The 14,115-nt window shown below is 37.2% G+C and overlaps 1 protein-coding gene across 1 annotated transcript in view; it reads right to left on the bottom strand.

The window, feature by feature from the left end:
• Positions 1-1,262: 1,262 nt before the first annotated feature.
• The window catches only part of LOC107758167 (ral GTPase-activating protein subunit beta-like), a 52,334-nt gene continuing 39,481 nt past the window's right edge, over positions 1,263-14,115 (bottom strand). The window contains exons 27-33 of the mRNA XM_016575842.1: positions 13,906-14,051; positions 13,346-13,527; positions 12,959-13,095; positions 11,829-11,934; positions 11,665-11,740; positions 11,417-11,590; positions 1,263-1,455 (exon numbers count right to left, since the gene is read on the bottom strand). Coding sequence (XP_016431328.1) covers positions 1,263-1,455; positions 11,417-11,590; positions 11,665-11,740; positions 11,829-11,934; positions 12,959-13,095; positions 13,346-13,527; positions 13,906-14,051 — 1,014 coding nt within the window. The remainder of the gene's footprint in view (positions 1,456-11,416; positions 11,591-11,664; positions 11,741-11,828; positions 11,935-12,958; positions 13,096-13,345; positions 13,528-13,905; positions 14,052-14,115) is intronic.

The following is a 14,115-nucleotide window of genomic DNA, read 5'->3' as shown; positions in this document are numbered from 1 at the left end:
ACACACACACACACACACACACACAGTATTGGGACACCCCTTCTAATGAACAGGTTTGACTACTTTAGTATTTTCCATAAAATTAGTACAAATCCTAATGTTTAAGCATATAATGATATTCTAGAGAATTGTGTGCTTCTAATTTTATAGCAACAGTTTGGCCTCTGTGTATAAGGCAAGGTTCAAAAATAAATGTGTGACTTTAAATGCAGACCTTGAGCCAAAAACTCATCACCAAACACCAATGACTTGTACATACACTACATAGACAAAAGTATTGAGACACCCCCTTCTTTAGAACAGAAAAGGCACTTCCAAAACGGTGGCTACAAAGATGGAAAACATAATTCATGTATTTAAAAATTTTATTTCCATCTCTGTTGCAACAGTTCTGGAAGTGTCTAAAATGACTCGACCCATATGTACAAGGCATTAGTGTTCGGTGATGAGTTTTTGGCTCAAGGTCTGCATTTTGAATTGAAATTTATTTGACAAACTGTACAAAATACAAGTATCCCATACACATTTCCATTGTGGCCCTCGATGTTAATATAAAGAGTATAAGGCTATGTACAGAAAAGACAGTAATCTCCTAATCAAATACTAATAAAAAAAAATAGTAACAATAATTCACAATTTTCACAATTTAAAGTCACAGCAGAGGAGTTCAGTGCAGACCAGTCAAGTTCTGACTCAGTCAATCATTTCTTTTTGAACCTTGCCTTATGCACAGAGGTATTGTCATGTTAGAATAGAAAAGGGTCCTGTCCAAACTGTTGCTGTAAAACTAGAAGCACACAATTCACTAGAATATCATTATATGCTTAAACATTAAGATTTGTACTCATGGAAATTACTAAACCCAATACTTTTGTCCAAATAGTGTATATAATGAAATGAACGAAACTATAAACGTTTCAAAATGATTTGCCTGTTTAGGTTAGATATTTCGGTTTTTCAGGATGAAATATGATTTCGACTGACTTTGGATGGTCCAATTAAATCTCATTGTCATCTGCTTCTTCTCTGCACTGTTGAATAGTGATGGTTGGAGGTGAGCTGATGTCTCACACAGGGGAATACGACAGTATTGATGGATGGATGTATTATTGATCACGCTCTGAGCTCTCTGTGGGAATCAATGGCCCAGCAGCACATTCACTTCCCATGAGAGAAAGCCAGGAATCACTAGCCATTCAACATGAGATCGACCACAAACACAACAAACATTTGTTTTCGGACGAGCACAGGGCCAGAAAAGCTTATTTATCAATAGAACGGCTGCGATAATTCATCAATATCTGAGCGTGTTTGTCGGGATGGAGGAGATGAAGATCAAGCGCAGTGCTGCTTTTCGTCTCTTCTGGGTTGCGTTGCCATGACGACGTCTCAGCTAACAATGAGTTCAGGTTGTGCTCATCCTCTTTACAGTACAGACGGCTAACAGCGATTCTCCTATGATGACAGGAAAAACATAACATCATCAATCATAAAACATCCTCACAGATTCAGCAAGCACGGCTGATGGACATGTGACATACTTACTACTAATTACTGGATGTTTACAAAAGTGCTTTTGTTGAGAGATGAAAAGGAAAGTCATTTCACTTATTATATCTGGATAAGACAAGCATTGTTTCAGTATTGATTTCATGTCGACTTTTAGTTTCTGAACTCCTGCTGTAGACTAATGTGCTTCTCATATGGCTTAACATGATTTAAAATAAGAAGCCAAAACAGATGATAATCAAGATGTAGCTGAAATAACTTTTCCCATTTTTATTTGTTCAAATTTGATTTAATAACCAGGGTTCTTGTGATCTTTGACAACCTGGATATAATGTATGAGAGAATTTACATTATATTGTTTTACATTAGTACTAAAAATCAATTTGCATTTTAATTAAATGACTGTCCATTAATGTATATATAAGTATGTGTGTGTGTTTGTGTATACTCACCCACATTTGTCAAGCTCTGTAATGAGTGAGTGTTTGTGTATGTGTGTGTGTGTGTGTGTGTATGTATGTGTGTGTGTGTGTGTGTGTGTGTGTGTGTATACTCACACACATTTGTCAAGCTCGGTAATGAGTGAGTGTTTGTGTATGTGTGTGTGTGTGTGTGTGTATGTATGTGTGTGTGTGTGTGTGTGTGTGTGTGTGTATACTCACACACATTTGTCAAGCTCGGTAATGAGTGAGTGTTTGTGTATGTGTGTGTGTGTGTGTGTGTATGTATGTGTGTGTGTGTGTGTGTGTGTGTGTGTGTATACTCACACACATTTGTCAAGCTCGGTAATGAGTGAGTGTTTGTGTATGTGTGTGTGTGTGTGTGTGTATGTATGTGTGTGTGTGTGTGTGTGTGTGTGTGTGTATACTCACACACATTTGTCAAGCTCGGTAATGAGTGAGTGTTTGTGTATGTGTGTGTGTGTGTGTGTGTATGTATGTGTGTGTGTGTGTGTGTGTGTGTGTGTGTATACTCACACACATTTGTCAAGCTCGGTAATGAGTGAGTGTTTGTGTATGTGTGTGTGTGTGTGTGTGTATGTATGTGTGTGTGTGTGTGTGTGTGTGTGTGTGTATACTCACACACATTTGTCAAGCTCGGTAATGAGTGAGTGTTTGTGTATGTGTGTGTGTGTGTGTGTGTATGTATGTGTGTGTGTGTGTGTGTGTGTGTGTGTGTATACTCACACACATTTGTCAAGCTCGGTAATGAGTGAGTGTTTGTGTATGTGTGTGTGTGTGTGTGTGTATGTATGTGTGTGTGTGTGTGTGTGTGTGTGTGTGTATACTCACACACATTTGTCAAGCTCGGTAATGAGTGAGTGTTTGTGTATGTGTGTGTGTGTGTGTGTGTATGTATGTGTGTGTGTGTGTGTGTGTGTGTGTGTGTATACTCACACACATTTGTCAAGCTCGGTAATGAGTGAGTGTTTGTGTATGTGTGTGTGTGTGTGTGTGTATGTATGTGTGTGTGTGTGTGTGTGTGTGTGTGTGTATACTCACACACATTTGTCAAGCTCGGTAATGAGTGAGTGTTTGTGTATGTGTGTGTGTGTGTGTGTGTATGTATGTGTGTGTGTGTGTGTGTGTGTGTGTGTGTATACTCACACACATTTGTCAAGCTCGGTAATGAGTGAGTGTTTGTGTATGTGTGTGTGTGTGTGTGTGTATGTATGTGTGTGTGTGTGTGTGTGTGTGTGTGTGTATACTCACACACATTTGTCAAGCTCGGTAATGAGTGAGTGTTTGTGTATGTGTGTGTGTGTGTGTGTGTATGTATGTGTGTGTGTGTGTGTGTGTGTGTGTGTGTATACTCACACACATTTGTCAAGCTCGGTAATGAGTGAGTGTTTGTGTATGTGTGTGTGTGTGTGTGTGTATGTATGTGTGTGTGTGTGTGTGTGTGTGTGTGTGTATACTCACACACATTTGTCAAGCTCGGTAATGAGTGAGTGTTTGTGTATGTGTGTGTGTGTGTGTGTGTATGTATGTGTGTGTGTGTGTGTGTGTGTGTGTGTGTATACTCACACACATTTGTCAAGCTCGGTAATGAGTGAGTGTTTGTGTATGTGTGTGTGTGTGTGTGTGTATGTATGTGTGTGTGTGTGTGTGTGTGTGTGTGTGTATACTCACACACATTTGTCAAGCTCGGTAATGAGTGAGTGTTTGTGTATGTGTGTGTGTGTGTGTGTGTATGTATGTGTGTGTGTGTGTGTGTGTGTGTGTGTGTATACTCACACACATTTGTCAAGCTCGGTAATGAGTGAGTGTTTGTGTATGTGTGTGTGTGTGTGTGTGTATGTATGTGTGTGTGTGTGTGTGTGTGTGTGTGTGTATACTCACACACATTTGTCAAGCTCGGTAATGAGTGAGTGTTTGTGTATGTGTGTGTGTGTGTGTGTGTATGTATGTGTGTGTGTGTGTGTGTGTGTGTGTGTGTATACTCACACACATTTGTCAAGCTCGGTAATGAGTGAGTGTTTGTGTATGTGTGTGTGTGTGTGTGTGTATGTATGTGTGTGTGTGTGTGTGTGTGTGTGTGTGTATACTCACACACATTTGTCAAGCTCGGTAATGAGTGAGTGTTTGTGTATGTGTGTGTGTGTGTGTGTGTATGTATGTGTGTGTGTGTGTGTGTGTGTGTGTGTGTATACTCACACACATTTGTCAAGCTCGGTAATGAGTGAGTGTTTGTGTATGTGTGTGTGTGTGTGTGTGTATGTATGTGTGTGTGTGTGTGTGTGTGTGTGTGTGTATACTCACACACATTTGTCAAGCTCGGTAATGAGTGAGTGTTTGTGTATGTGTGTGTGTGTGTGTGTGTATGTATGTGTGTGTGTGTGTGTGTGTGTGTGTGTGTATACTCACACACATTTGTCAAGCTCGGTAATGAGTGAGTGTTTGTGTATGTGTGTGTGTGTGTGTGTGTATGTATGTGTGTGTGTGTGTGTGTGTGTGTGTGTGTATACTCACACACATTTGTCAAGCTCGGTAATGAGTGAGTGTTTGTGTATGTGTGTGTGTGTGTGTGTGTATGTATGTGTGTGTGTGTGTGTGTGTGTGTGTGTGTATACTCACACACATTTGTCAAGCTCGGTAATGAGTGAGTGTTTGTGTATGTGTGTGTGTGTGTGTGTGTATGTATGTGTGTGTGTGTGTGTGTGTGTGTGTGTGTATACTCACACACATTTGTCAAGCTCGGTAATGAGTGAGTGTTTGTGTATGTGTGTGTGTGTGTGTGTGTATGTATGTGTGTGTGTGTGTGTGTGTGTGTGTGTGTATACTCACACACATTTGTCAAGCTCGGTAATGAGTGAGTGTTTGTGTATGTGTGTGTGTGTGTGTGTGTATGTATGTGTGTGTGTGTGTGTGTGTGTGTGTGTGTATACTCACACACATTTGTCAAGCTCGGTAATGAGTGAGTGTTTGTGTATGTGTGTGTGTGTGTGTGTGTATGTATGTGTGTGTGTGTGTGTGTGTGTGTGTGTGTATACTCACACACATTTGTCAAGCTCTGTAATGAGTGAGTGTTTGTGTATGCATGTGTGTGTGTGTGTGTGTGTATACTCACACACATTTGTCAAGCTCTGTAATGAGTGAGTGTTTGTGTATGTGTGTGTGTGTGTGTGTGTATGTATGTGTGTGTGTATACTCACACACATTTGTCAAGCTCTGTAATGAGTGAGTGTTTGTGTATGTGTGTGTGTGTGTGTGTGTGTGTATACTCACACACATTTGTCAAGCTCTGTATGTGTGTGTATATGTGTGTGTGTGTGTGTGTATGTGTGTGTGTGTATGCTCACACACATTTGTCAAGCTCTGTAATGTTTTATTCAGTAGAAATGGCTATTTTTGAATAAAAAAAATATGAAAGAGTCATAACTATATCATCATCCAGCTTTAATCTGATAAATGATAAAGACATAACGATATTCAAATATTAAATACATTAACATCATAATTTTTCTATAAAGCTGCCTTAAAACAGTATGCAATGGGAAAAGCACTGTACAAATGAATTTGATTGATGTCATTACAGCAGAACTATCTCGGGGTCAGAAAGGGTTTCTAAGCCTGTTCTGGATGTTGTAATGAGTCGAGGTTTTGTTGATCATCACTGACACTGAGAGCAAGAGTCGCACAATTGAATCGTTTAAAACCTTTCAGAGCCCAAAACCTTCGCTTAAAAAAGAAAACAAGGGGACAAGCAGCTTACATCAACAAATGGGTATCAGTGTGATATACTAGGCTTTTTGAGCTCATAATTAATGAATTACACTACATGGAATATTTGTCTGCAGGACTAGTTAAAAGCAGTTCTTTTTCACCCTCATGTCATTCAAAACATTTTAAAAAGACGTCCTTTCTTCTTCAGAACACAAAATAAGAAGATCTCCATGTGTTTTTGTTTTGTCAGTGGGCTCTGATATTGTTTGAAAATACACGAGAGTAAATAAATGATGAAATATCACCCAGAAATAGTGAGATTTTAGACTATTTTTTTTTCTTTCAGGCTTGCTTCAAATTTTCATTTTTAGTTCAATGTATGGCTTGCTGTTTTTCTGTAATTAATTGAGACATTTACTACCAGTTTCTGAGCGAAAACTGTTTCAAAGTCAATCCTACACCATTTTCCCCCAGTGTACTGTAGTTCTCTAAGAATGAAAATACAAGTACATTATACATATTTTCATATATTTATTTATATATAAACATACACTACCTGTACCTGTACCTGTAATTACAATGAATGTCAATGGGCCCTAATGTGGTTTTAAATGACAAGGATAAATTATGAAATACCACCCGAAAATGGTGAAAAAGTAAATGGTAACCAGTTAAACCACCTACAGACAAACTGAAGCCTTGAGCAATAAACAACACTAACTACAACAACAGATATTTACATTATTTACAACATTTACATATTTATGTACTTAATAAAATACCCTGCAATGGTACTTTTAGTATACTAAACTAAAGTCTGCTAAATTGGAACAACTAATTTTGTACTTAAGGCACTTTAATTGTGCAGAAGTAGTGTTGAAGTCCAATTAAAGATATACTTCGTATACTTGATTGTGCTAAAGTGGAACTATTGCAAGTATACTTTGTATAATATTTTGCATTTAAAGACCAATATTATTCAAAAATCATACAATCCTCATCAAAAGTGACATTAAAACACATTTTAGACTTAATATTAAGAAATGTGCATTGTGCACAAGTAGTATGCCAAAACTCAAGTCTCGAGTTATCTGTCAGTAAATATGTTAATAGATTTGAACTATGTGAAATAAATGTATTTTAAATATATTACTTTTTTACTAAGACAGGAACAGGCCATCTGGCTCTGCTGAAGATGAAGCCACTCCAGAACATTTCAGCTCTGCTGTTTGTGAACGCTGAAGATATTTCATTAAAAACCTCACAGACTGATCTTTCTGTGACGAGAGGAGACGGGGGTCAGATTCACAGAAACCTGCTCAAAAACTCGCCATCCCATCAACAGACTAGAGCTCTGAAAAAAACTGGTCTAGAACACGTTTTCGCTCAAATAATTACAAAGACAGCAACATTGAATTAAAGTTTTTAAGAAGAAAAACTGACAAAGTACTTTCTTGTCCTCCAATAATCTTTGTAAGTCACCTTGTACAAAAAGCATGAATAAATGTGCATGTATCTTCGACTTCTTATCTCACACTCACTGAAAAAGGAAGACTATGATAGAAAGTGAGAAGTTATGGCCAGCAAGACCTTCATACATGGAATCTTATTTCAGCCACCAAAAAATGGTGATTTTTCTTACGCTTGCAATTTTGGGGTAAAAAAACTATATATAGCCTATATAAACTGTTTATATATGCTATATATATAATATTTATATATATATATACACTATATAGGCTCGGAGAAATACAAGATATAAACTCAGGTAGAAACTCATAAATACGAAATAGAAATTCAGATAGAAATATGAGATATAAATTCAGAAACAAACTCAGAAATACAAAATAGAAACACAAGGAATAAACTCAAAAAAAAAAAAAAAACGAGATGTACTTCATGTCTTGCATTTCTATCTTGTATTTCTCACATATTTTTATCTCACAATTCTGAATGTTGTCAGAATTGTGAGATATAAACTCACAATTGTGACAAACTCTGAATTGAGATAGAAACTCAGAAATTAGTTATGTAAACTCAAATTTTTTTAGACATAAAACTGTCTAAAAAAAAGTCAGAATTGTGAGAAAAATTTGTTGTTACCTTTTAAATGTTTTATTCTGTGGCAGAAACAAGCTTCCATAGGAAAGTGAAGAGTGTCCGTTGAGGAAAAGTGCGAATCTCACAGGGCCACAAAACCTTCTGCTGTCCAGAACAGAGCTCACGGCATCAGATACGGCTCGCTTACATGGGACACAAACACAGAAATGAACTGCTAACATGTACCTTCAATGCAGTGTCAGTTTGATTTAAAGCATCTGCCAAGTGCATAAATGTAAAAGTTAATAAATATTTATTTTTTAATGCCATTACATTTTTTGAAGTGAAGAAAGTTGGGCAAACAGACTTCATCTGTCCACTAAAAATAAACAAAATATTAATTGACTTAATTGAAAAGCTCCAGCATCACTTATTTGCAGATGACAGTTGTGTTTTCTGATTAAAAGACATGCAGATATTTTTAGGTGTGACTGAAGAGGCAGATGCTTTGTGGGTCGGCTCACGGTAAGCGTGTGTGTGTTTGGAGACGCTTTTGATCCAGGCAGATCAGAGGAGATCAATGCTGTGAATCCAGTGCTGTTTGAGTGAGGGAGTGTGTGAGTCAGCAGTTCACACACACACACACACACAGTGTTTATGTGCTGCAGTGTGTGTGAGTGTTTATGTGCTGCAGTGTGTGAGTGTTTATGTGCTGCAGTGTGTGTTTATGTGTGTGTGAGAGAGAGTGTTTATGTGCTGCAGTGTGTGTGTGAGAGAGAGTGTTTATGTGCTGCAGTGTGTGTGAGTGTTTATGTACTGCAGTGTGTGTGTGTGTGAGAGAGTTTATGTGCTGCAGTGTGTGTGTGTCTGTGTATGTGTGTGAGACAGTGTTTATGTGCTGCAGTTGCAGTGTGTGTGTGTGAGAGAGTGTTTATGTGCTGCAGTGTGTGTGTGTGTGTTTATGTGCTGCAGTGTGTGTGTGAGTGTTTATGTGCTGCAGTGTGTGTGAGAGGGGTTTTATGTGTGGCCGTGTGTGTGTGTTTATGTGCTGCAGTGTGTGTGTGTGAGAGAGTGTTTATGTGCTGCAGTGTGTGTGTGTGTGTTTATGTGCTGCACTGTGTGTGTGTGTGTGTGATAAAACAATAAAAACTAAGTGTATGATTTTTTTTAAACTGAAATATAGCTGAACTTTAAATTTTAGTTAGGCGTAAATATGACTGTAAATGTAATGAAATGCTGTATAAAGATAATAAAAGAAACTTACCTCAGTTTGAATAAAAGTTTAAAGTAGTCATAAGATTTCTAGAATTGCAAAAAAAAAAAAATAATAATAATAATAATAAAAAATGAAATGTAATGTCAGAAAGATAAATTCATTATTTTAAATCCAGATAATAGCACAGTGCAGAAAAAAAAAGACAAATTCAGCATTTTCTTAGAAAACCTTTTTTCTTAGAAAAACAACCACAAAAAAGCTACATAGTAAAAACATGATTTTTAGTTTAAATTATATGCAATTGATAACGGACATCTAAATTAATTACAAAATTCTGATTGAATTCACTTTTCATTCTATAAAACCCATTAGAAAGTGGTCATGACGGGAGACATTAAAAATAGTATTTTGCATGACAGCGACACTTTGCATTCTGCTATTAACATCAGAGGTGAATCTCAACAGTTTGCTGAGAATCAGTCTCTCTGTATTTCTGCAGCACACTGTGAATGGAGACGATGGATCGATGCTCTGACTGCGGCACCTGTGACCCTGTTTCAGTGAAAAGCAGCTCTGTATGCTTTCATACTTCACTACACTTTCCTTAACACTGTACATTTACATTTAGTCATTTAGCAGACACTTCTATCCAAAGCGACTTACAAATGAGGACAATACTGACTGTATCTAGTGCAGGATATATATATATATATATATATATATATAGAGAGAGAGAGAGAGAGAGCGCAAGAGAGAGAAATTAAAGATTGTTGAACTATGGCTGAACTATTAATTTTTAATGAGGCATAAATATAACTGTAAATATAAAGAAATAAATATAGACATATCACATTTTCCCTGGAAAAATATCCATTAGGTTTGATGGATAAACTATGATCTAACATAAAATTACCAGCATAACATGAGCATAAAATTGTAAGAACAAAAGTCAATCATCTCAACTAGTTATTACCCAATAAGCCTACACAAATCAAGGTTTTAAATGATTTTTTTTTTTTTAAATCAGTGTTGCAATAATTCACATTACTAACTACAAACCTCACATAAAATGCATGTCAAATGAAACAGCTCATATTATGTACTGAATTGGAAACTACGGAGCAGGCGGATCAATATTTTCTGCATGTTAAGCTGCTTTTGACCTTTTGTTGAATAAGAACAAAAGTTTGACTTTATTTTCAAGCTCTATTTTGTTTCCTATTCATGGAAACCAGCGTGCTAAATGATTGTTGGGTAATAATTGGGTTTTATTTCCATAAAGAGCTGAATGAGATAACAGCATGATTAATGAGAGCTGCCGACGCAGGAGAACACGCTCACAGCAAAGCATTCACAGCCATTCTCTGATAAGAATTTCTTTAAAATCTTTATTCCATTACATGTGTTACATTCAATATCCAATGTTTGTTTGGACACATATATGATGGTATGAATACAAACAAGCGTTCATCTGTTGTGCCGTCCCTAATCAATAGTATAAGATGAGTGAGCAGAACTTAACACCTGCGTATATTTACATAGAAAGTCAAACTTTATACAAAGTCCATGCCGTCAATATTTACACACGGAAAAAGAGACGCCTCCGAGCAACCGGCCTTTACAGTTTGTTCTTACAAAAGAAACGCAGCGTTAACAGGGAGCTTCTGACTAATTATTATCAGCAATATCCGGCTCTGTGTTTGGGTGACGTCTGCATTTGAAGGCCTTTTATTATGGAAAACTGAAATAAATAAACACAGGCCATCCTGAATGCAGATGGAAACAGGGATATTTTACATCGGTTATTCCTGTAGTGCTTTCTATACGGAGTCAAAACAGTGAATTCAGTCTGATTTGATGATGGACATGCTGTATAAATGAAATGTGGCCAATGAGAAAGTGTCAGAAACACTCAATAAAAGAATAGGAATAAATGATAAGCCCTTATGTCTTTCGACTGAAATGCATTACGAGTCGAAGTAAAGTAGCATCATGGTAAGCAGACGGAAACAACGTTCAGCGCAGACTGAACTACGTGATGAAGAGGAAGATGAAGAAGCGACTGGCATCAGATCATTGGCTGCTGGAGTTTAGTGTTCATTTTCATAGTGCTTTAGAGGAAATGGCTTCATGTGAGGACGTTCCTTCAAATTATAAACATGATGAAGTAAAATGTCATTCATTGTGAAGTACAGTAGCAGGGTGAGTCTCACCAAACCGCTCAATCAGTCATATTTCACTCCAAAAATCACAAGAACAAAAAATTTGCTTTGCATGAAGAAAATAAAGCCTGTTTTAAAGAGTTTAAGACTGATATTAATTGACGTTCTCATAAATGCAATGCAATGCAAAAACAGGGCAAAAAATAATTATGTATTAATTACATTTTTAAGTATTTATACATCATGGTGGTACTTGTTGTACTGCCTATTAATTACACCAATGTACTACAGTATTTTTATGGTATTACAATAATGGAAATCACATTTGAGGCACACACACACACACACCCAGTGATCTCCTGCTGACCACCATGTTGTCCACCAGAGGAATGACCATGTTGAATTTGCCCATAGCGCCGTGCAGTTTGATCCGAAACAGGCCGGTCTTCAGCGGATGGATGAATATTATGGGAACGTCCTTCTCTGAGGAGCTGGACCTGAGAGAGAACAGGTGTGAGGGTGAATAAGATCAATTCACGGACTGGAATCAGTTTTTCAAACGGTTTGTTACCTGGAAGTGCTGCTGTTGACGGCCGTCTCCACGCCGGTGCTCGTCTCCGCCAGTAACTCCGACACGGGAAAGTTCTCTGAGAGAAACAGGACAAATCTGATGTAGGATGCATTTTGAAACAATTTGAAAATCAAGGAATTTTATGTATGTGGAAAACATTTTACCTATGTCATCGTATCGCTCAACCCACACGACCAACACTTTGGTGTCCGGTCCTAACGGTGGTATCGTCCTGCCAGACGGCAACTTCCTGCTTTTCACTGTCGGGGACTGAGCGCAAGAAATAACATTATACACTAGTGGTCAAAAGCTTGGAAGAAGTCTCTTCTGCTCACCAAGGCTGCATTGATTTGATCAGAAATACAGTAAAAAATCTGTGAAATATTATTGCAATTTAAAATAGCTGTTTTCTATGTGAATATCTGTTAAAATGTAATTTATTCCTGTGATCAAAACTGAATTTTCAGCATCATTACTCCAGTCTTCAGTGTCACATGATCTTCAGAAATCATTCTAATATTCTGCTGCTCAAGAAACATTTCTGATTATTGTTAATGTTCAAAACAGTTGTGCTGCACAATATTTTTGTGGAAACCATGATACACTAGCATTCAAAAGTTTGGGGACAGTAAAATAAAAATGTAAATAATAAAAAAAAAACTTTAAAAACTATTACTATACTTTTATTCATTAAGGATGCATTAAATTGATCAAAAGTGACAATAAAGCCATTTATGTTACAAAAGATTTATATCTAAAATAAATGCTGTTCTTTTGAACTTTCTATACATCTGTGAATCCTGAAAAATAAAATGTATCACAGTCTCCACAAAAATATTGTGCAGCACAACTGTTTTCAACATTGATAATAATCAGAAATGTTTCTTGAGCAGCAAATCAGCATATTAGAATGATTTCTGAAGATCATGTGACACTGAAGACTGGAGTAATGATGCTGAAAACAGCTATTTTAAACTGTAATATTTCACTTTTTTTTTTTTTTTTTACTGTTTTTCATCAAATAAATGCAGTCTTGGTGAGCAGAAGAGACTTCTTTTTAAAAATATAATTAAGATCTTTTAATTCCAAACTATATATAACTATATACTCTCTCTCTACGTATGTACATGTGCATATGTGTATGTATGTATGAGAACAGCAGTCAAGGACAAATGTGTAACAGTTGCAATGGGAGAAGATGTGTTTTGCTGACAGATGTAATTAGTGACAGACCAATACACTGGCAGGTTAAACTGCCTCAGAACTGCAGTGATCTGAAAGCTGAGGGAGTTACTCGTTGTGTGGGTCCCATGTTGTCGGAGTGGTTGGGGAAGAGCTCCAGCGTCAGGTTGGGCTGCTTCAGTAAACTGGGTAACAGCTCCATCTGAGAGTCTGAGTCTGCCGTCGGGAAGCTGTGCTCTGATGACTCGGCTACGGTAGGAGTGAAAAGAACATTTGTCATATTTAATAAATCAATATGAATTCATTAAACGGGTTAAATGCATTAAACTAATGGAGAAATCAATACTCCATTAATAGTCCTCTGCAGTGTGTTAGAAAGGACGCTTGATGCCTCAAATTCACATTTCTGTTCAGCCACAAATTTAATAAAACCTAAAAGTGTTTGAATACAGAAACCAATCCAAAAGCATGCAGAAACTGAACAGAGAGAGTGTTTTACCGGACGAGTCGCTGAGGGACGGCACGACAAAGGCGATTTCTGTCAGAGCGTCTGCGTAATAGAGCACCCGCTTCTCTCCGTTAAACACACCGCCGCCAGTGTCGCCCAGAGTCTCTGAATTATCTGCGCACACACACACACACAGACACAGACACAGACAGACACACACACACACACACACACACACAGTGTTTTATCTTTATAGTCTGATCATGAGAAGACAGTAAAACATGTATGTCTTCAGATAATCATGCTGACTTATGTTTGTTGCAAATTATGTTTTTTGTAATGATTATACATTTATAAAATGTATAATCTGCTAAATTAAACCATGTGACAAGTGTTCTACCTAAAATAAACCAATGTTATTATTAACTAAAACTATTATAAAGTCATTTTTTATTCTAATAAAGCTGAAATAAAATATAAATATTAGATTAAATCTCATTCTGTAAAAAAAAAAAATCAAATCGAATCGTGATTTGAGTGAATCGTTACATCCCTACTGCCTTGGTGACTAACGGAAATAAAATAAGTTGAAGTTGAAGTACTAAAATTACTAAAAATTAGACATCATGTAGAAGATAAACACGGTGTCACACGGCCGGGACGGTAACAGGTCCAGGTAGCCGACGTCGTCGAAAAAGCCCGGCACAGACGAGTCCAGAGCGATGAGATGAGGAGGCAGTCGACTGTTTCCAGGCTCCTGAGAGAACACACATACACACACACACACACACTCTCTCTCACACACACACACACACACTCTC

This window comes from Sinocyclocheilus rhinocerous, unplaced genomic scaffold, assembly GCF_001515625.1.
Source record: "Sinocyclocheilus rhinocerous isolate Xijiao unplaced genomic scaffold, SAMN03320098_v1.1 scaffold203, whole genome shotgun sequence".
In the NCBI taxonomy this organism is placed as follows: Eukaryota; Metazoa; Chordata; class Actinopteri; order Cypriniformes; family Cyprinidae; genus Sinocyclocheilus; species Sinocyclocheilus rhinocerous.
The sequence above is the reverse complement of the archived record's forward strand: the minus strand, read 5'-3'. Positions and strand labels throughout refer to the sequence as shown.